Source organism: Cuculus canorus, chromosome 3, assembly GCF_017976375.1.
Source record: "Cuculus canorus isolate bCucCan1 chromosome 3, bCucCan1.pri, whole genome shotgun sequence".
NCBI classification, from domain to species: Eukaryota; Metazoa; Chordata; class Aves; order Cuculiformes; family Cuculidae; genus Cuculus; species Cuculus canorus.
The window spans coordinates 87,077,112-87,105,042 of record NC_071403.1 but is presented as its reverse complement, the minus strand read 5'-3'; the positions used below and the strand labels follow the sequence as shown (position 1 = coordinate 87,105,042).

At 38.7% G+C, this 27,931-nt stretch overlaps 1 protein-coding gene across 11 annotated transcripts in view; it reads left to right on the top strand.

Annotated features, from left to right (window-relative positions):
- EHBP1 (EH domain binding protein 1) overlaps positions 1-27,931 on the top strand; it is a 219,885-nt gene that overhangs the window by 152,374 nt on the left and 39,580 nt on the right. For 3 of the 11 annotated variants that reach the window (XM_054062084.1, XM_054062082.1, XM_054062081.1), the window contains 3 exons: positions 15,382-15,529; positions 22,529-22,645; positions 25,384-25,508. In XM_054062084.1, coding sequence (XP_053918059.1) covers positions 15,382-15,529; positions 22,529-22,645; positions 25,384-25,508 — 390 coding nt within the window. Of the gene's footprint in view, positions 1-15,381; positions 15,530-22,528; positions 22,646-25,380; positions 25,509-27,931 lie in introns of all 11 variants that reach the window. The other 8 variants (XM_054062083.1, XM_054062080.1, XM_054062079.1 and 5 more) reach the window with 3 other exon arrangements.

Genomic DNA, 27,931 nt, shown 5'->3' with positions numbered 1-27,931 from the left:
AATTTAAAATAAGAAAATTCTGAAGAAACAGTCCAGGGCCAATACTTTCAAAAGTAACTCCTGAAGTTTGCAATTGTACTATTTTTGATACCTTTAAGAAAAGAGCTTTAAGCAACTCAGCCTTTCAGACTGTGCTCTGAAAATCGATCACCCCAGCTAAGCTAATCCTGCAGAGTTGTTAGTTACTTCTGAAAATCTTGTTTCATAGGCCTTGCTGTTACCAGTTTACATTTGTCATATGAGAACTATGAATTGCTGTTTTCTTAGTAAACGAGTGAGAACAATATACAGTGTGGGGGGTGTATTGCTGCTTGAGGTAACAAAAGGCAGGAAATTTCCAACTCTGTTCTATGTTCATAAATACAGGGTACTTGGTATCTGCTCACCTGATTTGTTTTGGTCAAAGTGTTCCTGTTTGTTCTTTCAGCATGGCACAAATACTTTAGACCTTCTTCACCGTAAGCCTTACTCCTCCTCTGGCAGAACCAATATTGTGCTATTTTTTCAGTAATCGTCTACTTCGAGTTTGCTTTTTTTTTTTTTTGCTTTTCTTTTTCAAGTCTCTGTTGTCTCTTTATTAACCACTAACTGGCCTCTCATGAAGTACAGGCTGTTTTCCTATGACATGTTCATTATCTTGGCTGTTTACAGCTTTCTTGTGAGTTGTCTTTCTTGCTGCAATTTGCTTCCATATTCTCATGTTTGTGCTCTGAGGCCCATGTCAGTATTTTCACTTGCTTTGCTTTTTTTGTTCTTTTTAACCTAGTAATTGAAGTTGTGAGAGCAGAAGATTAAGACACTGAATTTGCTTGTATACCTGTTAACTCAGTCCGATTTCCCTCTGAATCACATATTTCTCACTGCATCCCAAGCTGTATCCTCTTGCCTTTCTTTAGCTTGTGTTGTGTTGTTTTTTCCTGTCTCTCATCGGCTTTCTGCCCTGGCCATTTCAGCTCCCCTTCTCCTGTCTTTCTTAACACTCATTCCCTTTACTCTTTCTTCCCTTAGGCATCTTCCCTCTATGCCTTCTGCCCCATCACCTCCCGTTCCACCTGGTTTAGCCCCATCATTCTCTGCTTGCTTCTATTTGTATCACATCAGACCATTTTCTTTTCTCTCATTTCTTCCTTACTTGCAGCATGAGAGTTTTTTCACTGTTAGGTCTGCTCATGCAGTGCTTTTCAGAAGCCTTCAGTCTGCAAGCTGGTATGCATGCCAGCCTGTATGGAGGTATTTAAACCTATAGACAGGTATTTGAAGTCTAAGAAGAGACAGCATTGATCACAAACTCCTTGAAAACATGCTCATGGTTTGGGAGGGTCATAGATATGTCCTTAAAATTGATGCAGCCTTTTGGAGACTGGAAGAATTAGCTTAAGAGCTTTGTGAACAGAGTTACTGATCCTCTGGATCCTTTCCTCTATGGTAGATTTATAAACAGCTCAGCCTTTCTACTTGCTTTCTTGATGTAGGTGCGCATGTAATGATTCTTTAAGAGATGCTTCTGTCATTTTCCATCTGGTATAGCAGCTGTAATCACTTAGCTTTTAACCAGCAGAGCCTTTTTATTAGCTTACTCATTTTTATTTAATTCACCTTTTCTCATGATGATTATCACAGGGCTAGAAGGGACATATCTGCTCCCACCAGATGCTGTAAAATATCAGTCTGTAGTGATAGTTGTTAGCAGCGGCAGCTTGGGTGGAATGAGGTGTTGGAAAGGTGAGGAAACTGGATCTGGTCTGTGCAACTGAACTGGCAAAGTGTCAGTCTGGAAAGGACCACAACAGGTGAGTAACATTCAGGACTCACAGGGCTAAAAGGTCTTTCCAGCAGCAAACCTCACTTGTGGAACATGGAGTGGAATCCGTAATGCTTGAGTCTCAGCATAACTGCACTGTCAGCAAATACCTGCAAAGGCTGGTGGCAGGTTGTTGATTTTATTCTCCTTTAATGACTGGTCCGCATAAAGAATGAGAATTTACTGCAGCTGTAGTTTACTCTGTAAACTCAACTGGCTGTGGTTATGGAGTCAGTGTGATTACAGAGGATGGAATTGGGAGTTAAGAAATGCACTGGCAACTTTAATTAACCTTCTTTGTGTATATGCATTATGATGCAGTCTTTAATTATGTGATCGCATACTATTTTCCCCAAAGCAGTTGTGTTTCATTTAACTTAGAAGATTGAGGTGATGTAGAAGGCTGTTTGTCCAGAGAACCTCTGTCCTTTTGGCTGCAGAAATTGGAACGAAGCAGGGATTGCGAAGAGCAAAAGGATGAGGTCATGGTTAAGGTGCTTGAAAGAATTAAATGTAATACTGCCTTTGTCTCAGAGTTCCTGATCAGTACTGCTAAGTCTTTCGAACCAAACTTCCTCCAAGTGGTCACTAAATGTGTGCCCTTCCTTTCCAGATTGCCATTTGAGGCAAAGATTTGATTTGCAGATATATCGAACATCCAGGTCTGTCAAGGAAATCAATTGGAGCTGTGCTTGAGACACATAAAGGGCTGCATAATGCTTAATATATGGGGGAAAAAAAGCAGGGAATAGACATGCCAGAGTGAGCACCCAGTGTTAGATCCTTTTAGCTGGATCTCTCCGTTTCAGTTCTCATCTGAAGAACAAGGTAATAACACTGCCATGGAGTGTTGCAAGAAGGGAATGTGATTAATGCTTTTGAGGCACTTAAATGCTGTAGTGATGAGCACTGTAGAAAAGCACTTGAAGAAATTAATAGTTCTGTCTATAGAGCGAGATTTGAATATTGTGGAGTAAAGAATGGTGCTACATATTGATGGGCCTTCATAGTGAACAGTGAAAATAAACCAGAGTGTGGAACATCACTGGGGAGCTCAGATCTGGGCAGTAAAAGTAAACGGTGGTGCCACAACAAAGCTCTGTTCTACAGATGGGGTGAAAATTAAGATTGTTCTCCCTAGTTTTATTTCTGGCATCTCCTAAATCGTGTATGAAATTCTTTAAACTTGTTTTTGCAGTGTAGATAGCTTTAGCAGAGAACCATATACCATGGAATTAATGAAAATTAGTGCTCATCTGGCAAAGAGTGTGTTTTTCTTTGAAATACAGGCCATGAATTGTTCCTGAAGGTACTGGGTTTTGCTTGAGCTAAGGATACCTCATTGGTGAATTTAGGTGCAGAATTGGGCCCTCAATATGGATTCAGCCAAAAATTTTATGTATTTAGGATCTACCATAGGTTCTGGGGTACAGGAGTTCAGTAGCATGATACCCAGAGGGAATTGCTCTGTCTTTTGCCACTTGTGAAATGGGAAAACAGGAATTCTTTCTTCACAGCAGTGTTCTGAGGATGACTACACTAATAATTGTGAAGGATTGCATTTATACAATAAGTATTTAAAACCAACACTAATATAAACTGAAGGGATGTTTTCAGAGAGCAATCCTGACACTGCTGCTGTGCTTAAGTGCAACTGTTGCTATCCTGTTTTCTGTCAAGAGAAAGAATTGTGGTTCCTTACCTCTGCTACCATTATTTAATATTTATTCAAGTTGAATGACAGCTATAGCTGCCTATATAGAAAAAAAAAATAGGTTTGAAAGAGCAGTGGGGACTATATTCAGCTTTTGTAGTACAGTGTGCAGATACAAAGTACCTCAGCAAAAAGCCGTTACCTCCAAACATGCAAAACTCGTCTGTGTACAGAGGGCGGCAGGAATGGGGTATGCCATGAGAGTGTTTCTTTCTGCTCAGGATATTGCTTTTTATTACTCCCTTTCTCAAAGGACTTGTTGCAGCTGTGTCTAATTCATACTTAATAAGCTCTTTCTACTCCAGGTGTCAATCTGTTTTGCCCATTACTTTTCATTTTCATAAATATTTGAGTGCAAAATGGTGATTTTTTTTTTTTTTTTTTTTTGGTGCATCAGCAGTGCACTAGTAGAAATGGATGTGTTTTTAGAAAAGCTTCAGAAAGTGTCAAAATCTTAAAGGAGATAAGTTTGTTTATTCTCACTTTAATTTTGGTTACATACATTTGCACAGATACGGGATATGCTAGCTGCAATAAATTAAAAAAGAAAGCATTATTTTAAATGCTCAGAACAAGTTTTAATAAATGTTCACATTTATTGATCACATCCTTCTGCCCCTCTGAGCTAATAAGCTCCTAACTGTCCTGCTCTGATATGTGACCAAAAAGCGAACTCTAGTCAACATGCCCAGAAGTGAAACAGAATCCAAACTCACAGTAGACAATGAAAATTTGATTTGATTGAACAGTACTTTAAATTCAAGTTAGCATTGCGGGTATTCTTCCCTCCAAAAATTTTAACAGGTTCTTGACAATGAGTACCAGATGGCTTTATTCCATAATTTTTATTTCTACATGAAACCGGAATCCCTCATTCTGTTGCATTAGGAAAGGCACATAGCTCATCAGTGGATCTTTTTTTTGGTGGATTTTTTTTTGTAGTCTCCTCAGTTGGAGCGCAAATGTCTGTGATTGAGGTGGCAGTGTTAATTCATTGAAGGAAACACTGCCAAGTTATTCCCATTTTGTTTTTTTTTAAAAACAGAGAAAAATCTAACGTGAATTTATTGAGGTGTAGGACTTTGCAGATGGCAACCTTGGTCTGTTAATATTAATTGGAAAATATCGATTGAAAAAAGACTAGTCTGTCATGCGATAATTGTGACCAGATTTAGATATGATCACTAGATCTTCCTGAGATTACCAAGAAGCAGTTACCATCTAATTGGTAAAAAGATTGAACATTATTTTGGTAATCCCTGAGCTTTGGTAACTCATTCCTTGTTGATCATTTATATGTCTTGTCTGTATGCCACTATGAAATGGTTAAATATGGTTTAAGCTGATAAGATTATGCTGTATAGTATTTACATTTCACGAGCATTCCAAGTTTTATAGCTGTTTTAACAATATACTTTTCTTTAAATGAAGGTTAGACCTGCTGACTGAACACTTCAAAACCACTGCTGAACTGATATTTATTTCTTTATAACGACATGCTAAGGTTGAGATAGCCTGATCTCATTTCCTTGTTGGCAAGAACAAACAAGTTGTTTTATTTAACATTACTCAATACATAAAAAATAAAAATAATCTGTAAGTTTCCAAGAAGGTTCTTTTGCCTTCATATCTGATCTCTTTAAGCACTTTCTTGCTATGCAGTTGTGATATTTCACTGTACAAAAATACTGCTGTAGACAGCACCCTAACATAGCTGGGAGAATAAATCAATTAGTGCGAGTAAACTCATTTCTAGGAAAAATTAGTATGCACTATCAGTTTTTTACCGGGAGGGATTTCATGAATAAAGTGTAACCTTTGATAGTGCAAGACAAATGTTATCCGGTTTGGGTTTAGATATAAATGCTTGGATTCTCAGCTGAATTTTATTGCTGTTATTTCTGTAAGCTATATGTATCTACAACACTGAAGTGTCTGGCCTAAATACATAAATATGCAGTTATTTATTATGTGAATGTAAATTCAAGGTACTGCATGGTCTGCAGCCGTAATGTTAACTCACATACTCACAAAAAAATAGGCTGACAGTTTATTAACTGAATTTTAAGATCATCTGAACAGCATTAGTTAAAAAACTTAAGCAATTTCTATCCGTTTATAAATGCTAGGAAGAATAAAAAAGATCTCAGTGTTTCAGAGCTCGCCCTTTGTGTAGTGAGACACGGGTTTCTTAGCATCTGGAATGCTCTTTTTCTATTGCTGCTAATAACTGTGGACGTTTTCTGTGTGGATGTTCAGTACACGCTGTTGTGAATCCCAGGATGATATCGCCATTACTTAAAGCTGTATTTTGCATTGCCTGTTCTGTTATTGCTCAGCATGCACAAGGGTAGAGTTAAAATCTTTATTCATTTCATTTAAAAATGTTTCTTTTGTTCTCCTTATCATGTTCTGGCTTTCCCAAGGATATATGCCTTGAACGAAAAGTCACATGTGCATTACTAATTGTGTGCCATTGTATTTACAGTTCCTAGTGGTGGCACTGTGAAGCTACTAATTCTTTTGCTTCACTTGATGTAAAATAATCTGAGTGTCTTTGATAGCAGTGAAACAGTATTAATTGTTTTGTACATTTCTTGGTCACTCTTCTTAGGTGGTCTTCATAATCTATTAGAACTTTCAGCCAGATTTTTGTAATGTCATGCCTCCAGCAGTGATTAAATTGGTAATTAATGAACAGTCCTTGGCAACATAAACCACATCCCGTTAATTTTCCCTTTTGAGTTTTTAGTAGTTGTCGTCTCTGTCGGAAAGCATTGCGCCACCTTGCTACGGCCCCTTGGCATGAAACCACAACGGCTTCATTTTTTGCAGCCATTAGTAGATCAGAGCAGTAATTTCACAGTATTTTGGTCAGGGTAATTATAGTACCAAGTACCGAGTAGAGTTGGGAATTCACACAAGAAGTCCAGAAATACCAGGTGAGCTTCCTTGTGTTCACTGGGACGTTATGATTAGTTTAATTGGGCTTTGTTTGATTTCAGCCGCGGAGACTCTTTGTGCCACGGCACTGCAGCCACTTTCCACTTTAGTGTTTCTGACCTGCATTGACAGGAACTGGTGCAAAAATGAACTCTTTGAAGTGGGAGTCTTTGGAGAGGGCAACTGAAAAAGGGGGCAAGTGGTGTATAAGTAGTTTACTGTAGCAGAGCTCAAAACCGGACCAAATACCCTGCGTTTTGCAGGTGATGTAAGTTAAGATCTTTTATATTTTCATCCAGAATGGATATTATTTTGGCTACACTCGTGCAAATGTTTAGTAAATTGCTGCATTTAGAAATGCAATTTTTATTTAATCGCTGGCTTTTATATAGCACCTGCTCTTCTACCTTCCTTTGATGAAAGAGGCATTTCTTGCAGCAGAAATACCGTGAATCATCTCTTTAGCCCTGCAAACAAATCTGGGCAAATGCATTAATAAGACTGCAGCTGCACTTAGTAGTTCACATGTCACAAAATAGTAGGTAAAGGCATTCATACTTGAGTGACTGCCTATAGGTGTAGCGGCCTTCAGCAGTACATTGTGCACATTAAAGTTGAAATAGTCACTTGCCTGTTGGCTTCTGAATGAAAGAACTGTCACTGGTCACTTCTCCTGAAGCCTTAATGAAACCAAATAGTTTGCTGCGAGTTTGGGCCTAACCATTGGGGTGTTTCATGCAGTCTTGTCAGTTGATGTTCATGAATTGACTTGAACGGAGATCAAAGTGTTTCTCAAAATGGAGAAGCGGGGAGAGAGACAGCTCCTTCAATTGCACCACAAGAGCTAATCAAGCCATCAGTTCTTTATGCACTCTGCGTGCCTTTAGAATTTAATAGCCAATGGTTTGTCATGACAAATTGAAATTCGGGAGTTGGAGGGGGGGGCCCTCCTCAGCCCGCTGCAAATAATATTCGCACTTCTCTCTTCTGGAGGCTCATTTAGGTAAATTTTATGATTTAATGTAAAACTGCAATGTTGATTAAATATTTAGGGTTGGGAAAAAAAGTCAAGGCGAAGGATTCAATGGGCATTATAGTCCTTATCGCTGATTAAAGATCCAGGTTTAAAGTGAAAGAGAAACTAGACTCGGCGTGCTTTTCTGTTTCTTTGATTGCTAATGAACTTTTTTTGCTGAAACATTTTAAATTGGATTCAGAAGATAGTTTTTTGAGTGTCAGTTAAAACAAAGTCATGTGAAAATGCCTCTCTTCCCCCCCCCCTTTTTAATTGATATGATTTAGGCAGAGGAAAATTGTAAGGGGGATTTTTCTATTGCAGAAGCAATTTTTAAGGGATTTAGTCTTATTTAGCCTGAAGGTCTTCACACTAATGAGAGCACTTAAGTTACGTCCAGGCGTTGATTAGAGAGCTCATCTATCAACTGGAGCGTGAGAATTTGTATTTTAGGTAACTTTTATACATTATAAATGTATATGGGGTTTTTTTATTACTTTAGACTTTATTTTCCACCAATTGTTAATTACCTTCTTTCACATTCAAGGTGGCTGTAATGCAGCTGACAGAGCACAAACAGTAACAGGGAAATTCTCTACATTTGATGAGAAATAATATTGAAACTGTATCTGTAGAAATTGGCGTGCCGAATGCAAATTGCTACCCAGATACATTCCTTAAACCAACACAAGCATCCTTTGAGTCTAAATACATTTATTCAGGGAGCACAGAATTATATGTTAAAAAATGCCCAATCACCCCCACCCCCAAAACTGTGACCATTCACTCTACCTGTAGGTTTTTTTGCCGTGTTTAAAACACAATAGCGTCTTAATTATTTTCTGAACCATTCGGAAAAGTACAGCTTTTGTAACTTTTTGACATTTCAGATTTAAAAAAAAAATTAAAACGTTGCCACCAGCTTGCACTATGAGCAGTCTGTAATAACAGTTAAAAAAGCTTTCTGAACTATTTGACAAGATTTCTTAGTGCTGAGGCCATATGCTGTAGCCTTTAAGCTATTTCTTCCTATCAGTTTCATTATCACCTGCCTCTGAGTCTCCAATATCATCAGTAAGCACATGCAGAATCATAATTATGCCATGTACAAGTTCTTTGATAACATGTACAGTTTTCTTCTTAATTCTTTATCAAATGCATTGATCGTGGCATGTGTGCATTGATCCAGGTCCACCATCTGGCTGTGTGTGATAAGCACAGTGGCATCTTTGCATTTCCACTGTCATTCATTGCGCTACAATTTGGCTGCAGGGGAGTAGTGGCTGGGATTAGCCCTGTTCTGCTACTTACTTGCATTTTAAGTTGACACCTCTACAGCGGCTCAGACCACATTACAAACTGAAACACATACGCACGACTTAGTGATGTGACACTCCTCAATAAGCTTACTCCACTAGCTACTCAACAATCTGTAATTGGATTTGTAGGAATAACAGCAAAAGATTTCCTAAGAATTGCTGGGGACAGAAGGTGAAGTTTTCTCATTATTGGCAAAAGGCTAGGTATAGATCCTAGGCGATTGGTATTTTCCATTAAAAACAAGCTGCCAGCAGTTTGCAGGACATTTTCAAAAAAACCCAGCAAAATAGTATCCAGAGAGGCACAAGGTTTGCACTTGCTCTTTCCATTCTCATCACACACAAGTGGACTAGGATCCCGTCACCCTCCCCCAAAAATTAAGAGAAGGGGTGGGGGAAATCCCAACTTTCGGAGGCGCCCTGCAGCCTGCTCTGCTTTGTTTGGCTGAGAGGGAATCAGGAGAATTTTTCAGGAGGGCATGTCCTCCTCCCTTAGCGCAGGGTTGCCTGCCCGAGAAGGAAGCTTGCCAGGACAGCCGTCTGAAAGATGCTGCTCTCCATTTTACATATCCCATAGACTTGCCAAAAGTCTTTGTTTCGTAACACCACTTTTTTTTTAATTATAAAGTCAAGTTTACACAAGAGAAAATCCCTTAAGTGGAGCTCGACGAATGTTGACTCCTACAGTGAGTAAGCAGCTTCTTTACCTTCTGTCTATTACTCGGCTGTGGAAAGATGCAGGAAGTACCATCTTTAGACTGTTGATCTCCGATGGGACGTTTTGCCCTGTCTGGATGGTGGCACTATTTCGGAATACGTCTCAGCCCACACACTTGAGACCCTGTTTGTGGGTAAGGCCAGTAGCGTTGACAGTCATGGTGACAGGCGTAACAAGCTTCGGCACCCTGCCACCTTAAGTGATTGTTGTCCTTAATTATACTTCCCAGATGATAAAGAGCACAAACTTGCCTAAGCAGAGAAAATTCCAGGGAAGAAGTTAGCAGAGGGCTTTGCTGCTGCTTTTGGCTTAGATCGACTTTCTTGATGATCATCCTTGGGAACCCCATCGGTCGGCGGGGCTGCCCTCGCATTGTTCGCTGGGAAAGCGCCTCACTCTTAGTATCTGTGCAGGCAAGCGAGAAGAGAAGGAAAACAGAAAGTGTATTTGGAATTAGGTATTTCAGCCTGTCCTTAAAACCTGCTGTACAGCCAAGTGCAGTGTGAAATAGAAATGCTTGCCTTGATCGTCACATAGATGTGCAGCTCCTAAAGGGTTAAACTGGTTAAATCTTATTTATCTGAATAGAACTGCAGGGCTGTTTTGCAGAATGCTCTAGCACAAATACCTATGGTTCACTTTGACGTTACAATTTTTTTGTTGGTTTCTTTACTTTAAATACTTGAACTGTTAGACCTTTTACTTTTTTCTCTGAGAAAGATGTATTTGTACCAGATTAGAAAAGCTAAACTGTTTCTTTACATTGAATAATCAGCCTGTCATGACAAATCTATCTCCTTCTGCATGAGTAGGTGCCAGTTTGACTAGCTTCTTTTAGGCTCACACTGGGTTTTAAGCTGGATCCATGTGCATGACTGGCAGTGCATTTGTTGGGCCAGATCTAAGGAGCCAGAGAGCGTTCAGCTCCTTTTTGCCTACAAAAGAGCAGCCAGACAACCAGCAAGAGGCCTTGGATGTAGCACAAGGTGATACTTACTTAGTCAGCCATTCTTTTCTTCAAATATATAGATTTTTGTTCATTCAGTAAACTAAGAGTTTCTCAATTTCACAGTGACATGAGGAATTAAATTATCAGTGGATTGTTTTTCTACAGCTAGCATTCCTCACACCAGAAGTACTGTACTAAATGAATTGTAAGTTTTCCAGAACAACATATTAAAAAAAAAAAAAAAAAAAAAAAAAGATAAATAGAAAATTCCTGGCTAACATTCCTTTAAAAATACCTCCTAGATTTAAGGAGGTGTTTTCCATTTTACAGCCACACAACCCCATTTTATTCTGAATTTTGCAGGCTTTTTTTCTTAAAGGGGACAGTTTTGGTAAGACATTGTTTGTGAGTCTTCCAGTTTTAGGCTTTGGGCTACTTCTGTTTTCATTCTGTCTTGTCTCATTAGTCCATCAGTGCCATAGATCGTAAGCCAATAGCTACTTATTTATGATGAGTGATTTGATACTTTTGTGATAGACGTTCATGAAAAAAATATTTTCAAGCTATATACAGAGTACTGGTGGTAAGTTAGCTGATGTAGACACCAGGCAGAAGGCAGAAAAAATCTAAGTTATTTACATCTGCGTTTGCTGACCACTTCCTATGACCTAAGTACCACAGAAATCCAAGGCCAATGCACTTTTGTTTATGTCGAGTGTTCCCATCTTAGCAATTCATATTTTGCTGACTACCTGTGTATTTTGAGCTATTCTGAAATAGTCGTAGAAACCAAACATAAATGTGGTCCCTAGGGTGATCAAAGATTTAATCTGACCAGATGGGACAAACTTGAGAAAGATTTTGACTTTCCACTCTGTTTTACAACAAGAAAGGCTGAGGTTTTTTTTTTTTTCTCTCATCCTTTCTTTGTTAGAAAAGGCAGAGATCAGGCCATCCCCAGAGAAATGAGCAGGTGTGGCCATTTACAAGCATGTCTGGTTATATTATAAACCAACATAAGAAAAGTTTGAAATGATTTGAAAAGATGTGCTAAACAGTTTTAATGTTTCATCCCAAATCCTATTTACTCAAACAAGAGCCGATCGAGTTCACAGTAAAACCCAGCCTGCCCAAACCTTTAAAGATCGTGTTATTTTGTTTTGTTTTGTTTTGTTTTGTTTTATTTTATTTTATTTTATTTTATTTTATTTTATTTTATTTTATTTTATTTTATTTTATTTTATTTCTGTCTTCTCTACTAACTGAATAGGTACATTTTCGTAATCCTTGCCTCTGGACAAGCACAGAAGTCTTTTTCTTTCTGAATGGCTAATAACAGAGCCGTTCTTCCTGTCTAATGATGAAAGAGATGGCAGTCAAGTTCTTTCTCTTAGATGTACTGTGCACTCAGGGCAGACCACGGACAATTTTGAAACCTACAGTTAAGGGAATTGCTCCCCCTCATAGGTACATATCTGGTTTAGTTTTGTTGCTGTGGAGTATCACTGATTTACCACTTTTTTTTCCCCCCGAGTCTATGGACACAGTAAAAATTTTCTTTTTAAACTTCAGATAAATGCAGCTCACAGGATTATATATATATATGCTTTTACAGGAAGAGGATAATACATTATCAGACTTCTGGTGTAAACTGAGTTTGGATCCTCCCAAAATTCTGCCAAAGGATGACTGAAAATCCCTGGCAGAGCTTGTTTGTTTTTTTTAAAAAACCAAGAAGATTGCAGAATTTATAGTGGTTGAAGGAGATGGGGCTTATGGGGGTGGCTGGAGTTTTTCTTTTCCCCTGCATGACTTTACCATTCTTGATATTTTACTGAGTTGCTCAGCCCTCAGCTTCTGCTGCTGCCGAGCGACATCGCCAGCGGGTGATGATCTCGGCAACTGCCCCGACAGTGTTTCACATTTGAATTCACCTTCCCAAATCCGCAGCATCATTTTTGGCCAAAGCAATGTCAGTCATTGCTGTCTGCGGCAAGTACAAAAAAGACCCCCTAATGGCAGCCATTTTTATTTGTTTCTTAAGATCCAAAGGCTGGTGAAAGAACAATTGGATAAAGTTGAGGACTGGAGAAGCTTGATTTTCTTGTTCCAGTGAAATGAAACTCCTGTCCTGTTTTTTTCTTCCCCTTCCCCTCAAAAGCCAGAGTCTGCTAGGGGGTTGTTGCTGTGTCAAAGCCGTTGGGATGCCACTGCTGATCACTTTAATTACTAGGACTAAGGAGGATAAAATTAAAAGTAGCACCATTGAAGCAGTGGAAGAAAGCTTGCCGAGGTGTCGGTGAACTGTGAAATATAAAAATTGCATACCAATACGTTTTTATAGGAGGGAAACAAGGAATTACATTACTTATTCTTGAAGAGTTTGTCCTTAAATGGTGAAGTTTTCCTTGCTGTGCATCCGTGTGGCAGATCTTTCGAACATTACAAAGTAATTGGGGGAAAATAAGAGAGCAAACTTTAATGCCTCTGTGGCATGTCAGGTTCGTGTTAGAGGGTGAAATATTTTACTGCGTTTTCTCTTCAACTGTGCAGGAAAAAAAAAAATCACTGTGTGTTTGCATTGCCCTTTCCTGGTGCAGAGCTTCTCTTCGTGCCTCCTCTTTTTTTTAGTATCTATGTTCATGCCCCTGTACCTCTCCTGAGTGCTTTCCTTTCCAAAGTCTAAGGAATTGATTTGCTCTTTAATAATTGTTCTGTACCTCAGAACTTAAGCTACCTATTTTTTCTGCTCTCTTTCAATACTCCTTCCACCAGTGTTTCCTCTGCCAAGTTCAGTAACTGAGGGTTCAAATACCTGAATTGAATTTAAGTGAGAACTAGGCTGGTTTTTCTCTTATCTGCTGGTGATGATTGGCTTAATCAGCACAAACACAAGCCACAATAATCTGTGTATGCTTGGTGATCCCCCGATGTTAATAACTATGCTAATAATTCAGGATACAAGTTCTCTTTCAGGAGGAGGGGAAAAAAGGAGAATGGGGAACCAGCCTCCTCTGTTGAGGGCATTTTTGTCCCAAATATATAACTGGTCTTATTTTGCACTACATGTGCTATAGTTGATTAAAATGTTTGACGCTAAACCACATGGGAATCTTAATGTAAATTTTACACATTCCATCTTAAAAGTCATTGAAATCAAAATCACAGATTCCTGTATCCCAGGAATTACAAGTAGTAGAGATTTGAGTGGTTTTATTTCATGTGAAGTTCAATGTAATTAATGTTACAAAATAACACGGGTCGAAATAAAATTGGTTGCTGTGTCAGTTGGCTGGCTATAAATTACATTAAATTGATCTATTATAGTGAATAGGAGTGGGGTGGAGGAGGGTATGGAGGGGGAGCTTTCCAGTTGTCTATCTAATGTGTACTTTACCAAATAAGTTTTTGATAGAACTGTTGCTCTGTGTCTTCTGGGAAGTTAAAGGGTGAGAAAGCAAACAAAGCCCATGTGCCATCCTGCTGCCTTGCAGGGCCCAGGCAGAATTGTCTTTCCAGGGGAAAGATATTAGGAGAAAAGTAAATCAAGGCAATCTGATAGGGAATCAGGGTTCTGTCACTCAGGGACAAGATATTGTGCTGTGTCCATATACTTTGTTTACTGTAGGGTTTTATGAGTTGTAACCTGCCCATGCAAGCTGTTAATGAGGCTAAATCTTGCTGCTTGAGGATTGAATTACAGCACACCTCTGGGCTAATGGCTATAAACAGAAAGTCCCATTAGGGCTGCATTCTGATTCAGCCATTTGCATTTTTTCTATTGTGCCAAGAACAATGCTGAGTAAATAGCTACAAACAAACAATTTACATGGAAATGGATAAAATGTACCTAATTAGTATTTTGTGCTTGGTTTTATTAATGATTGCTTAAATTAAATAGCACTTAGCAGCAGCTCTCACCAGCATCTGTGGGTGTGGGGTGCAGAATTTTTTAGGTTGGTGGGAAGACTGCCAGGATGGCTCTCCAAAATTAGGCAGTTCGTTATATTCCACTTAGTTCAGGTCAGCTGCCTGTACCTGGGTTTTATCCTGGTCATTATGTCAATCATACAAACTTGCTGACAGATTTGACTTGAAAGCCAAAAGCTGACTTTGTTGCGCTTATGAGCATTTCTGCTCTTGAGAGGAGGGGTGATTAAGTAGGGTGGGTTAGTCTTTTCCAAAATTTCATGCTGTAGAGCTTTGCTCGCTTATGTAACTGAAATATTATCATACTTCTAAGATACCAAAGAGCTTTAGTGGGACAGCACTGTCTGGGATGGTTCCAATATGATCTTTTTAATTACTGACCAAAACCTCACTAGCAGGATGTTTTAAAGCAATGCGAAGTCTTTTCTGCCCTGGCATCTGTTGTTTTTCAATAATTTTCATTAGTTTATTTTTTTTAAAAAAGATGTATCCATTGAAATCTAAGGATCAGATTCCTTTCCATGCCTCAGATTTGACGTCACTTTACACTTTGAAGTCAGCTTGGTGATTGGAGTAATCGAGAGCAACATCTGGCTTCTCATTTCTGTGAGAAAACGTTACTCAAACAAGTAATTCAATTTAGTAAAATCATTTTTATAGCCACAGTAAAACTTTTTTTAGTTATTAATTTGAGACAAAAGTGTCTGAGAATTCTCATTGAGGTATTTTTATAGATCATAATTTATGAATGCTTTAAATTGCAAATACTTAGGTCTCTAATGCATTAATAATTTGGGGAATTCTTTAAAAAAAAACCTGATTCATTGATGTCTTTAAAAATTGTGGTGTGACACCCAACTGATATCGAGCATCCTATTTATAATGTGGGCCAAGCACCATGCTGTAAACCAGTTACTATCATGATGATCAGATTGAGAATGAAATTGCATTTCTGTCAATTACTGAGTTGGCAACTGTTCAATATATCTTAGCAGCAAGATGAAGAGCGGCGTCGGCAGCTGAGAGAGAGAGCTCGTCAGCTAATAGCAGAAGCTCGATCTGGAGTGAAGATGTCAGAACTTCCCAGCTACAGTGAAATGGCTGCAGAAAAGTTGAAAGAAAGGTCAAAGGCATCTGGAGGTGAGCTGAAGAACCTTGTATCTTATTCCTATGGCAACCTAGAAACCAAAGACCTTTTTTGGGTCTCACTTTTATTCACACTTCAAAACGTAGTTGTTCATCAGGTGCACGTATCAAAAGACCTGGCTGTCAATATGTTTCCTAAATCAGTGTTGTGCGACTTAATTTTCAGTAATTAAAAGAAAAGCATAAATGTGATTGAAAGAAATATGTGTTATGTGATCAAGGAACTCATATCAGCCCATTATTTGCAGATTTATCATTACCCACATTTTTTTAGAATTTCATGATTGTTAGATAAAATCTCTTCAATACATATTTTTATACAGGAGCATGACTGTAATTTGAGGGGAAAACATTAGAAATACTTTGTTTTGTATTGCGTGTGTTCAAAAAACTTCTTAGGAAGAGAATTTAGAATTTTAAAGGTGGCCCATGGGATGTGGGGGGCAACAACCTTTTGATTGTAAATGGCGGTCTTGTGACAAACCACTTGCCTTTACAGGTTTTGAGTTGTAATATCACTATAACGTTATTAAACTGACTTTGAAATGTCATTAAAATTCATATACCTGCCAGTACTATGAGCTCATATACAGTGTAACATAGTGTCACTCAAACTCAAATGGGTGCTGAGCACACGCTTCGGTACAGGTGTCTTACTCCTTTAGTGTCTTATGCGTATTCTAAAGGGAAATTGTATTTCTCACACTAACATGTAATTGTAAGCCAAAAGATCAAGAAAATCCAGCATTACGTTCACAGTGCATGTAAATTCAACAACAATATTTTTTCTATTCTGCTATATATGTATGTATAAATGTATATATACAGGTGCATATATATTTACTATAATCTTACTGCACTATAAACCCTACGCTTCTGTTCCATTTAGCACAGAAGAGAAAAACAGTTAGTTGTTATGTCTTGAGTGCTCAGTGTTTCTCACTTTGCCCATTAAACCAAGCTTGCCAACGTAACTATCATGATAAATAGGGAAATTATGTCTTTGATAGGGAAGGAGTAAGACAGGCTGTGCACAATGGAACAGTACTTGTATGTTAAGTAGACGATGGGGTTCTTCATACCTATTCACAATTTATGAATCCCTATCCTGCTTTGTTTAATTACTTGATTACTTCATCCTCACTGTTCCATTGTGCTTGTACGTAGCTGTTCCTGCCATCTCTCCTTTCCAAGTAAGACACAGTTTCTGAGTATATCCTGAGAGTTCAGCTGGCTAGGAGTAACCTTGGTTTGTCCCAGTGATTCACTTGTAATGATGCCAAATATCCCAGTACGCTGCTTTCTGGGATGTGGACTTCACTGTTGTTATCTTTCTCTGAATTTTGTTGTTGCTCTTCCTGCTCTTTGTTCAATTTGTAAGCAGTCTCAGAGGTAACGCTGCACTGTGCATATTAAAAAAAAAAGTGTATTTATATACATAGATTGCATATGCATGCAGTTTCAGTGTTATTAAAAGAAGAGACAGTATCAGTACTGATGAGAACTTGTTTATAGAGCTATCGTCACTATACCTGTTGGGTTTACCCAGTATAACAATTTCACTGCTTTCTACTTTTGCATGGGCTTTGAGTTATAGCCTTGCTTTATATTTTCTACCTTGATTTTCCTTTGTTCATATAATAGTTTGGCCAAGCTCTTTGGACTTCTCTTGGACTTCCAGTTTTCATTCCCTGTCTCCTTTTATGTTTCTTTGCTCTTTTCATGTCCATGTACATTTTAGAGCCCTTCCTTCTATTTGTTTGTTCTCAAAAGCTTTCCTTGTGGCACATCTTCCACATACTTGTACCACACTGCTGGTAATGACAAGTGCCACACCACATCTCTGCTCAAGAAATTCACTCAGCTGAAATAGACTAGTTCTGTGAAACAGTACCAATGCTTTATAAACCAACTAAATTATAATTATTTCTAGGTTTAGTCTTTATCATGTTTTGATTTCCACCAAAAATTAGAATTTAATGGACAGTCTCCTTATTATGATTGGATTCTGAATATTTCCGCTGACTGCATTTGCAGTAGTTTTTTTCTGTCCATAGGCCTGGATTCCCTATGCAGTAGTTGAGACAAGCTTATAGTAATGTCTTATGTCTTCCAAGCTATCTTGTCCATTACATTTCATTAATCTCTTCTTCTGCATTGATTGCCGCATTTTAATTTACAAAAAGGGAACGTACCAAATAATTTTCCTCTCTCTCAATTCAGTTATTCCAGAAAAAAGTGACATTTCAGCCTTGGGAATTTGGAGTTTTTAAAAGTCTTAACTTCTTGCTCAATATTGTAGGTGAAAATGTGATCTCTCTATGTTCCCAGAGAGTTTCGTGCTTTGGCACTGATGCTACATTCTCCCTTAAAAGGCTTTATTTAATCATGGTGTGAAAAACTCAAATGCCTATGGCAAGTTGAAACTTTCCTGTATAAGCAGCATCCTTTGGTGCGAAATCCGGTCTTTTTCATAGGTTGTTTGGCATGAGAGACAGAAAGTATTTCTTCCTGCCAACTGCCAGAGGGTTTGGGATGGCAGTTTCAAATTTATTAGATGTCCTACTAGCTTCAGGCTGATAAGCAGTGTCTTGAAATGGGTCCAGGGACAGTATTGAGATAGGAATCCAAATATTCTCCCTTTTCCCAGCAGCGACGGGACAATGGAATTAACATCTTATCTAGGTATTGTCCCCATGCAGTGGGACACCTGTCTTCTCTTCTGGGATTTGGGTAGTGTGTTTTCTTTACTCTCTGGTACATCTTCATCCTTTATTTGAGATGGCATCTCTGTGGCTCATCTCATGCCATCTTTTGTGGCTCAGATCTGAAGATAGTGAATAGTCAGCAGAGGGAGGAAACAATGGAGAGGACAGGGGTAAGACAAGAATAGTATGAAGAGGCTTTGGTGAGAAAAGCCTTCCCCTGGAGAGGGAGAAGAGGATGAACACAAAAATGGCACAGAAAAGAGATTTTAGAGGAGCAAGGAGGGAAAAATACAGGAGAAGCAGCATCAAATTGTATGGTAATACAAAAGAAAGTTTTCAGAAGTTTTGGAATTAATAACAAAAGCTAGAAAGAAGTACTGCAGTTTAAAAACTTACAAAAGAGAGCCAGCTGGCTTTGCATTGCACTTGTGTGCTTGAGGTGTTCAGGGTACATAACAGATTTTACTTCTGAGGCAATGATTTGGAGGGAATGTACGTAGTAGTCCGGGCTTACTCATCATTCTTAGTCTCCAACTCATAATACACTGTTAAAATTACAGTTTTATATTTTTAACAGGCAATATTTGTATCTGTTGGCAGTTACCACTGTACTTTCTTGTCCTGACATTTGCTTACTTGTACACAGAACCAGTATTTCAACTCTGCATTTATTTCATTCCCCGCCTTTTCTTCCTTTATTACTGTTCAGATTCTCCTGTCACATCCTATAGCCTTAAAGTGAACTCTGCCTGAAAGTAAATTAAATATCTGAATATCCACAAGCTTGAAGGATTTCCCAGAGACAATCCTGGAGGCATCTTCTTCACTAAAGAGCAAGTACTCTTTATGCAACCCTAGTGGCAGCTTCTATATGCTTCTCCCACTAATGCAATCCAGACCCATCAATGCTTTTACCTCTCTGTGAAAATTATTCCTTTTCTTCATCTGCTGCAACTCCGTCATATCTGGACAAGCTTTGACCGTGTCATGAGACTAACGCAAATTATAAACACAGTTTAATCTGAAAAGTAGTAAGACTTACAAGCTATGAAATGCCTCTAGATCTTCTTACCACCAATATTCTGGCATTTCCAATTGGTTCTAAAAGTTTCTTATTTTGCCGTCTTCAGTCCAGAGTGCAGTCCAGGCTGTGTAGTTAATGGTCATCGCTGTTCAGTTGTTGACTTAATCCTTTATCTTTAATTTTGTTTGTTTGTTTTTTCACAGTATAGTAAAGCTTTGCTGTCTTTCTAGGATCCACATTTACATACTTTTCAAGGAAGCAGCTCTTTAGTCCTCTTCTGTATATGTGCCCTAGTTCTATACCAAGTGCTTTAAGTTTTTCACACCAGTAATTTGTTCTTTTCATAAAAGATATCTGTTATCTCTTTGTCATGTTGTTCCTTTTATAATTTATAACTGCAAAATTTTGTTGTAACATGCTCCCTAAACACTTTTCCCTTTTTAATACACTGGAAGAACATGAGACTGAAGGGAAAAAAAAAAAACAAAACACCTAGAGTAGTTTAAAACAAGGAATCTGTAGATTTGGAAAGATACATGAAAATTTCTGAAATTACTTCAAATTAATGCTTTTAAATTAATTTTTTTAATGAAGTGTAAATGTCTTGATAATCATATTCAGTTAAAGCCTGCCAACTTTAAATTAAATACTAGGTCAGGTCATTATCTGACACTAGGAACTGTTGTCTTTGACATTCCCATCTATTTTGTTTACCTAAAATGGTGGTGTCAAAGACAGTGCCTCTGATCTCATCTTGCTATATTAAATTAAAGAAAATGAAATAATCTAATATAAGCATTCCCTTAGTATCCAGCAGTCTTAAACCCTGTCATCTTGTTTAGATTGTTTTGACACATCCAGCATCCTGCTGGGTGACTGGTAGTTGCGAGCTGACCTTGCTAGCTGACTTCTTTGGGTGCTTTGGAAAGTCATTGCCTGCTCGATGTGGTTTGGTTTTCTTTTGCTGCTGCATGCTTCCTCTTTCTTTCTCTTCCACGTTTTCCTAAGGTCCATGGCTCTTTGCTGCTGTTAGCTCCATGTGCTTTCAGTGTGAGCTGCAGGATGTGTTTGAGAGTACTGTGGCCTCTGAGTGCCACTGAATTTCTCTGACATCTTCATGAGGTATTTAAAATCATGTGAGAAGTCTAGCTCCTCATTAGAAGAAGTAGAGATGCTTTGATGAAGACCTGAGACAGTTGTTCCCTGGACTGTGAGGCAGGATTACTTCAGAATTGTTGCTGTTGCTGCTTCATCATTCTGTATTTTCTCTTCCGTCTGTTTTTCACCCCATCCCTTTCTCTACTTCCTGATGATTACGCTGTGCTCTTCTACTTTGTTCACCTACCTCCCTGCTACCTGAAATAATAGACTACAGGTCACAAAACCATTTGTGTGCATTTAAGTGAGAACAGAAAGGATGTTGCAGAGAGTCCTGAGTGTTTCTGCCAACCCGGTTGTACACCTGAAGCACCATCTGTCAGGTCCCAGGTCTGGTCACAGATTCTGGTTTGGCTGGGGAGAGATGTTCTTCTCCATCCATCTGGCTCAATTTGGAAGTAAACTAACTCTTCCAGGGACCATTGAGAATTGGTGGAGAGGAGCCCAGAGGAGTCATGGCGGTCAGCTTAAATGGAAGGGTCCTACTTCACAGACTGCTGCTCCATCATACGTGCAACAGATGTTGAATAAGACACTGAAATGGAAACTTCTTTGCTCCTGTCTGTCGCAGCAAGAGCCTTGTTCTGAATCAGCAAATCTCCACAAAAGGCATTGATTAATTATGGAGGAATTGAGGGAGCAGCTGGTTAGAAAAGAGTAGCAGACATATTAAAAAGTCAACAGCCTCGTAAACCTAAAATGGGAATTATAGGGACTGTGGAGATAAAGGGGTGACGAAAAGAAACAACTATGTGACCTGTGTGTCAAGAGTGTGGGCCTAAAGTGCAGACTTAGGAGTGATCAGCACTAATCCTGGTCCAAACTTCCCCAGACTTCTGGTATTCAAGATTATGGCATCTTGGTACAATGTCTGGGATCCTTTTTGTTTACATAGTGTTTCAATGCGCCAATGTCCTGTAATTGTTATTAGTATTTTTTCCTGTTCTGCAGTGCTTTGAAGTCCCTGTAGTTACTATATGTCTTCTTTCTCCAGACGCACTCCAACCTTCTCTGTTGTTCATTTTTACACACATGCATGCATACATAGAAAAAAAATGTGTAAGTGTGAACAAGTGTAGATAGCGTTTGATGTGAGACTTAAAAGTGAGTAAATATAATGCAACTACATGCTTTGAAAGTACTAATCTATCTTTTATGGACTTTATTTTAATTATATATTTGTATCCAAAATGTGAGTTAGGATTTTTTCTGGGATCTGCTTCACAATTCAGCACTTGCTATTTGATCACTCACACCACTTACTGTTTCTCTGCCATAATTTACCTACATCGTCATCATAAATAATTATAATAATCACCTACTTCATAAAACATTATGGGGCTCATTTACAAGTGATATTCAGAAGCTAGTCTGAGAAACTCGGTAGAAAAATCCCATGAAGACATAAAGTATAATTACAATTATTATTTTATTTAAAGAGTATGTAGCTTGCAAACAATGCTGATTCAAAGTGGTACAATAAAGTAGCAAACTGAGCGTGCTCTTGCTGTACCTAAGGGCAGTGCTTGCTAAGCGTGATGTTCTGGGTCACAGTTTTCCCTGTCATATCAGAAGTGGTAGGAGACATGGAGACCTAAGCAAGGTTTGTTGTGTCATATATTGTGCGAAGTAAGAAGTGGCAAGTCACACTGCACTGGGAACTTTCTGAAGAAAGTGCAGCTCCCAGGTGCTTCTGCTGGCTTGGCCCATCCAAACACGCTGCGTGCTGGCTTTGGTGCCAGTTCTGCCTTATAAAGAACTGGGAGTCTAGAGAAAATTATTTGACTTGAGTTATAAGGAAAAGCACATGTGCTTTTCAGAGTTAGCCCAAGGTTCAGCAGAGAGAACAGCCACTGCTGAGGCCAGACTCTACCCTTATTGTAGCAGGAGTTTCCAGCAGAGCCTTCTGTGTGCATATTGAATAGCATCAGTTTGAAGATAAATCCGTGAGCGGGCAGAGTGAAATCTTCTTCCAGACTTATTTGATGATTTGCATTTTTATCATAAATCAGCTTGTTCTCTAAAGCATTTGGTTTTTTTTTTTCAATGTGGTGGTGCATGTACATAAGAAAATACTAACCTTAATGCTGTATGTTCCTACAGATGAGGATGAGGATGATGATAATATTGAGATAGATACTAACGAGGAGGTTCCTGAATGCTCTGTTACTGGAGGTGGAGATGAGCTTACTAACCTAGAAAATGACCTTGATTCAACGGGTAATTTAAATAATGGCTATTTTGTGTATTTTGCATGACTAACGCTCCATCATCATTTGAGTACTGGTGTGCTGGTTCTCTCTGTCATAGCTTTGTTTCTTTGTGACTTTTCAGTCACATTAGGGTTTTTTAAATCCTATTTTTTTTTAATGTTTTGCATTCATGCTTAGTTAGAATTTAAAATCAACAACAAAATAATTATTTTCAACAATGGCGGATTTAAATGTGTCCTGCTTTTTGATGGGGAGGAGGACTTCAGGCCAGATTTCTAAATCAGAGCCACCTGAAATCACCTGACCTGGATTGTCCCAGCAAAGAAGATTGTCCCGTCTTCTATAGATGATAAATATCTCAGGACCTTACAAGGGAGATTCGTATTTTAAAAGGCACTAGATCTTCAAAGGTGGGGTTCCTCTTCTTACAGAGAGTAGCTGGAAGAGTTTGTTCTCTTTACGAGTCTGCCTGCTACCAGCAGCCCTGGAGGTTGCCGAGGGCCTCTTCTTAGTAGGGTGTGCTGCTCTGCCGGGGCATTACTGCTCTCTACAAGTGAGCTTGAGCCCATAGAAGCATGGCAAGGACAGCACTACAAGAAGAGAATTGGGAAACAGGCACTACAAGAGAGAATTTACAGCATCCTCTGACTTAGTTCTGTCCATGCCAGCAGGACCCAAGTATGTAACCCATAATATATTAAATCAAAACACTTCGTTTAGTGTTTGCTCTTTGTAAATTAAACAAACAATGATGTGTGTATAGCACTTTCTTTCTAGTCTTTTCTAGATGTGAAGATTTCAGTCATGTCATTTTGGTGGGGTTTTTTTTAACCTTTCCAAACACATAAGACAATATATTTAGTGTTTCTGCCATTTGAATTAAGCTGATTTAGAGTAGAATCCTGTTGAATGGTTTTCCAAGAAATATTATTTTAGGAGAAATAGAAAATCAGTAAATGAGTATTCCTGTCACATAGCCCCTGTGACTTACCAACTTTTATTTCTGTGGACCTTTTTTCCTGAGAGATACCTACTTGGGGATAGAAACTCACTACCCAAGGCTTCATTTCTGCCATGGGAAGGCATTTGGGAAAAAATCTGGGAGATCATTTTGCTGTTCAGTCTTCACAGTAGTAGAGGGACAGATGAGTAAGGAAGAGGTTGGGCGGTAGTACAGAAAGCAGTCTAGAGCTAAATAAGAAACATAGATCTCAGTAGAATTCTGCCAATTCATACCAAGTTCTAGCAAAGGCTGAATCTCCTAGGAGCACCTAAATGCAAAATTGTAAGGGACATTTCACATTTGGGATCATTATTGACCCATAATTAATTTGACCTCTGCTGAATCTTAGTCCCTACCAGTTGTTGGTTTTAAATATCGCTTCTGTCTGTATTTGTCAGTACTGCTACCATACACTCCTGTGAATGTATCAGATAACTTGTGAACCTCTTATATCATAGTTATTACATGATGTTTATGTATAAACCCATGAGAATGTGCATGTACTTACATGCGAGCCTCAATTAAGGCCACCCTGACTGGGTGTGCCAGAGGAAAGGGAAACTATCCTTCGTCATAGCCCAGCTCAGCCCACTGCTGCTGGAGGCAGGCATCATTTGATTGCCAGCGTGCCAAAAATATCTTGGCTAACATGAATCAGAGTGCTCCAAACTTGGAAAGAGCTGTATAGCAAAACAGTCACGGCTCCACTTTCCACATCAGCTGGAAGCTACTACCCCACAGTGAAAAAATTGAAGCTGTGCCTATAGAAAAACTTATCAACTGCTGTTTTCTGTGTGTTTGAACCAAGGCCCAGATGTACACGCATAATATCTGCAGGTGATGCTTGCCTTTGCTCCAGTTCAGGGGCAATTGCTCGTCTAGTGCTTCATGTAGAGTGTATGTCTGGGGGTTTCTGCACCAGCATTACTCTGTTTTCCTGCCCAGAGTTAGCTCTGTAGATCTGTGCTGTGGTTAGTTATTAACACCTTTCTCCTTATTATGTGTGTATGTGTACGTAACTCTGTGTGTAGGTGTGTTACAAATTCATGTAGTCAATGATCGCATACAGCATGAACACTGTTGGGAGGTAAAATTCTCAACTATTATTTCTTTGAACTGATCCAAGTTGCTAAAGTGATAGAAAATATTTTGAGGCTTTGGCAGACACTGAATCTGTCCCTTCAATGTAGTTATGAAGCATTTTACAGCTCTCCCAGCTTCAACATATTCTATTAATCATAGTAAAATATTACTAGAAAACTGTCTCTTTTGATCCTGAAATTTTGACGTTGAGAAGCTGTGCCAAAGGAGCCCTAGGATGATTTAGTAATTCATAAACTTTAGGGGTTATCAGTACTTAGAATACATGATAAATTGTTATATGTCATTTTAAAATAAATGGCTCTTTAAGCAAAGTGTAGGTATATACAGGTTGGGAGTAACTTAAACATTGTCTACTTTCTGTATTTTTCTTCTACTGTTTTCAAGCACATTTACTTGTTCAGCTTAGTGCTACATGTATTTTTTGAGAAAACTGAAAACTTAGGAATTATCTATGTACATTAAGCAGATCTGCAACAATCTGAATTGCAACAAAACAAAAAAAACCGAGTTTTTACTTTTTTAGTTTGAAATGATAGCAAAGTGAGTGACATCTACCTTTTAAATTGCTACATTGTTGTAGCGACTCTGCATTTAAATGCATCTCACTTGTTTGTATGTGGTATTTGCATATTTAGCAGAACAAAACAGTAAATTGATGGATTTGAAGCTGAAGAAGCTCCTAGACTCTCAGCCACAGGTGGCAAATTCACTCTCCAGTGCTGCTCAGAAAGCTGTAACTGATAGCTCGGAGCAAGACATTAAGGTAAGTTTTGATTAATGCTTTTGTCTCGGTACCTGTGTGTTCCGATTTCGGGTTTGTACTTTATGAGGAGGAAAATGATTTGCTATCAAATCCTTCACAGTAAGAAACACAGAAAATCTTCATGACAGTGCAGTTGAATGGTTTGTGATGCACTGGCTTTTTTCTTGTTGATTAGTCCACATATTTACTTTTTTTTTGTTGATCTTGATACTTGTCATTGTCATAACACTAACAGATGTAAGAAGCATCTCTCAATTCTGACTGCTTAGGTTGTCACTTAAATCAGAAATGCAGCATGGGCTCCAACCTGCTCCTGGTGCAATCAGCAGCAAGACTCTCCGTGACTTTAGCAGGAGCAGGACTGCACTGTCAGTGATTTGAATCCCTCTCAGGGCTGACCCTCCATTTTTTTTGTCCATTAAAATTAAGCTATGGTACACTTTAAAGGCATACATACTTGGGTGCTTGACAACAAGTGCCTCTGAGAAAAATAGACAGGAGTATGCGGTGTATGCAGTCATTTTGCCTGTTGGTAATGTTCACCATTTCAACATAAAGCACACACCAAACAATTTTCCATTCATTTTCTTAATTAGACCCCTTGTGTTCTTACTATTATATTTTTTTAAAAATAGTCCCTGTATGTCATTAATATCACTATGGCTCTGGGGCACTTCCAGTTGGGTATAACTTTTCACCCACCTGCAGTCTGGGGGGAAAGCACTGCTGACTGAAAGGATTTCCTTCCCCAGATACAGAGATGCTTTGAAGTCCCAAAACAATGACTTTCATTGCTTTTCCCTTACACTGTCGGTTCCTATAAATTGGTGATGAAAGTGTGTGGCAGCAGCAGAGGACTTTCGGTCTCTATCTTTGAACAAAAGGAAGCCTGGATCAAGTCTGATTTTTGCGTTCAATTTAGCTTTCTGCAGTGGATTTAATGCAAAATGAAGCTGGCCCACGAATAATACAATGGATTGAAAAGGCTAACTGAATTAGTGGGCTTAGAGGAATACATTTGTAAAGTGGCAGAAGTCCCCAGTCATAAAAAGGTTTCTTAAAATGGGATTTACCGGCTAATCACACTGATATTTTAGCATTTTGCCAGGCCTAAAAAATTAGTCATGTTTGTTTATTTTGGTAAAGGCTGTCAAATAGTTATTGTGCTAATAACAGGAAACCATCTTATATTTAACCAGAATCATAACCACCCGATTAGTGCAGCTGAAAAGTCGACCAGGGGGTATGAGCAATACTTTTAAAGTTTAATTTGACGAATGACACACCAGCAACCTTTTAAGGTAATTTGGTGTCACCTAACAAAAATGGTATTTTGCTTTATGAAAAGCTTCCGTGAAGGATTTTATTTTTTTGAGGGTACTCCCACAAAAGGTACAACTTAACAGTTTATCTCCCTGTGTGTGTCTTTCTAAGGAAAAGTTGGAAAGCAGCATTATAAGGAATATATGGTGTCCATCTGTTCTCATGGAGCTCTCGGCATTGCGGTGGATTTGTTTTTTAATAAAATGCGGTTTACACATTTCTAAATGAGGCATTCTGTGTTTGTGGAAAAGGATAAACTGTTACCTTCCCTTGGGGATTGTGTATCCCCGGCCTCCTTGAGGCTAGAGAATAGGCCATTGGAGAACTCCCTCATTACCAATTGTCTCAATGCAGAGGAAGGGCAAAGTCTTGGTAGCTTTTGATAACCAGTTTCAGCATTCAGCAGGCTTAGCTATTAGTCATGCATCTTAGCCTTTCCCTATTTACTTTCAAAACACTTAATAAAAATAATAAAAGATTAGGTATAAAATGAAATATTTGTTTGGTACACAGCACCTCGGTATCTGCAGTTTACACACACTGCAGTGGTTCAGTCTTCTGGGATATTTCGTGTTGATAGAACCATTTGAATTTGTTACCAGTATTAACATAGGGAGCCCTGGAAAAGATAATTGTAGTTTCCTTAGCTGTAAAGGGCTTACTTACAAATCTGGCTTTGGAAAGTTATAGCTGATGAAATGCAGTTCAGTGGGGTAGTATTATAATCCTACCTTTTAGCCTTCATCCAGCATTAGTGGTTTATCTCAATGGGCATAAAATTAGAAACTAGTTCTTCTTGTCATACAAGTCTGTGGGACTACAGAAAACGACAGATTTCTTTACCAGGCAGGGAGGCAGACTGAAGGCAACACACTTTTAAAAGGATATAGATCATATTCAGGGGTAGAAATGCTGCTACTTGGCAGCAGCATGCACAGTGCTTGGCGAATCAAACTTGCAAAGGAGTGATTTTTTTGTTTGAAATCAGAATTACTGTCAAATACTGGTCAAAATTAATAGGTCTGGCTGTTAAGTAAGTAGAGTCCTGCAGGAGGATGCCCACATAGCAAAAAGCTAGTTGGTGCCATCACACATTAAAC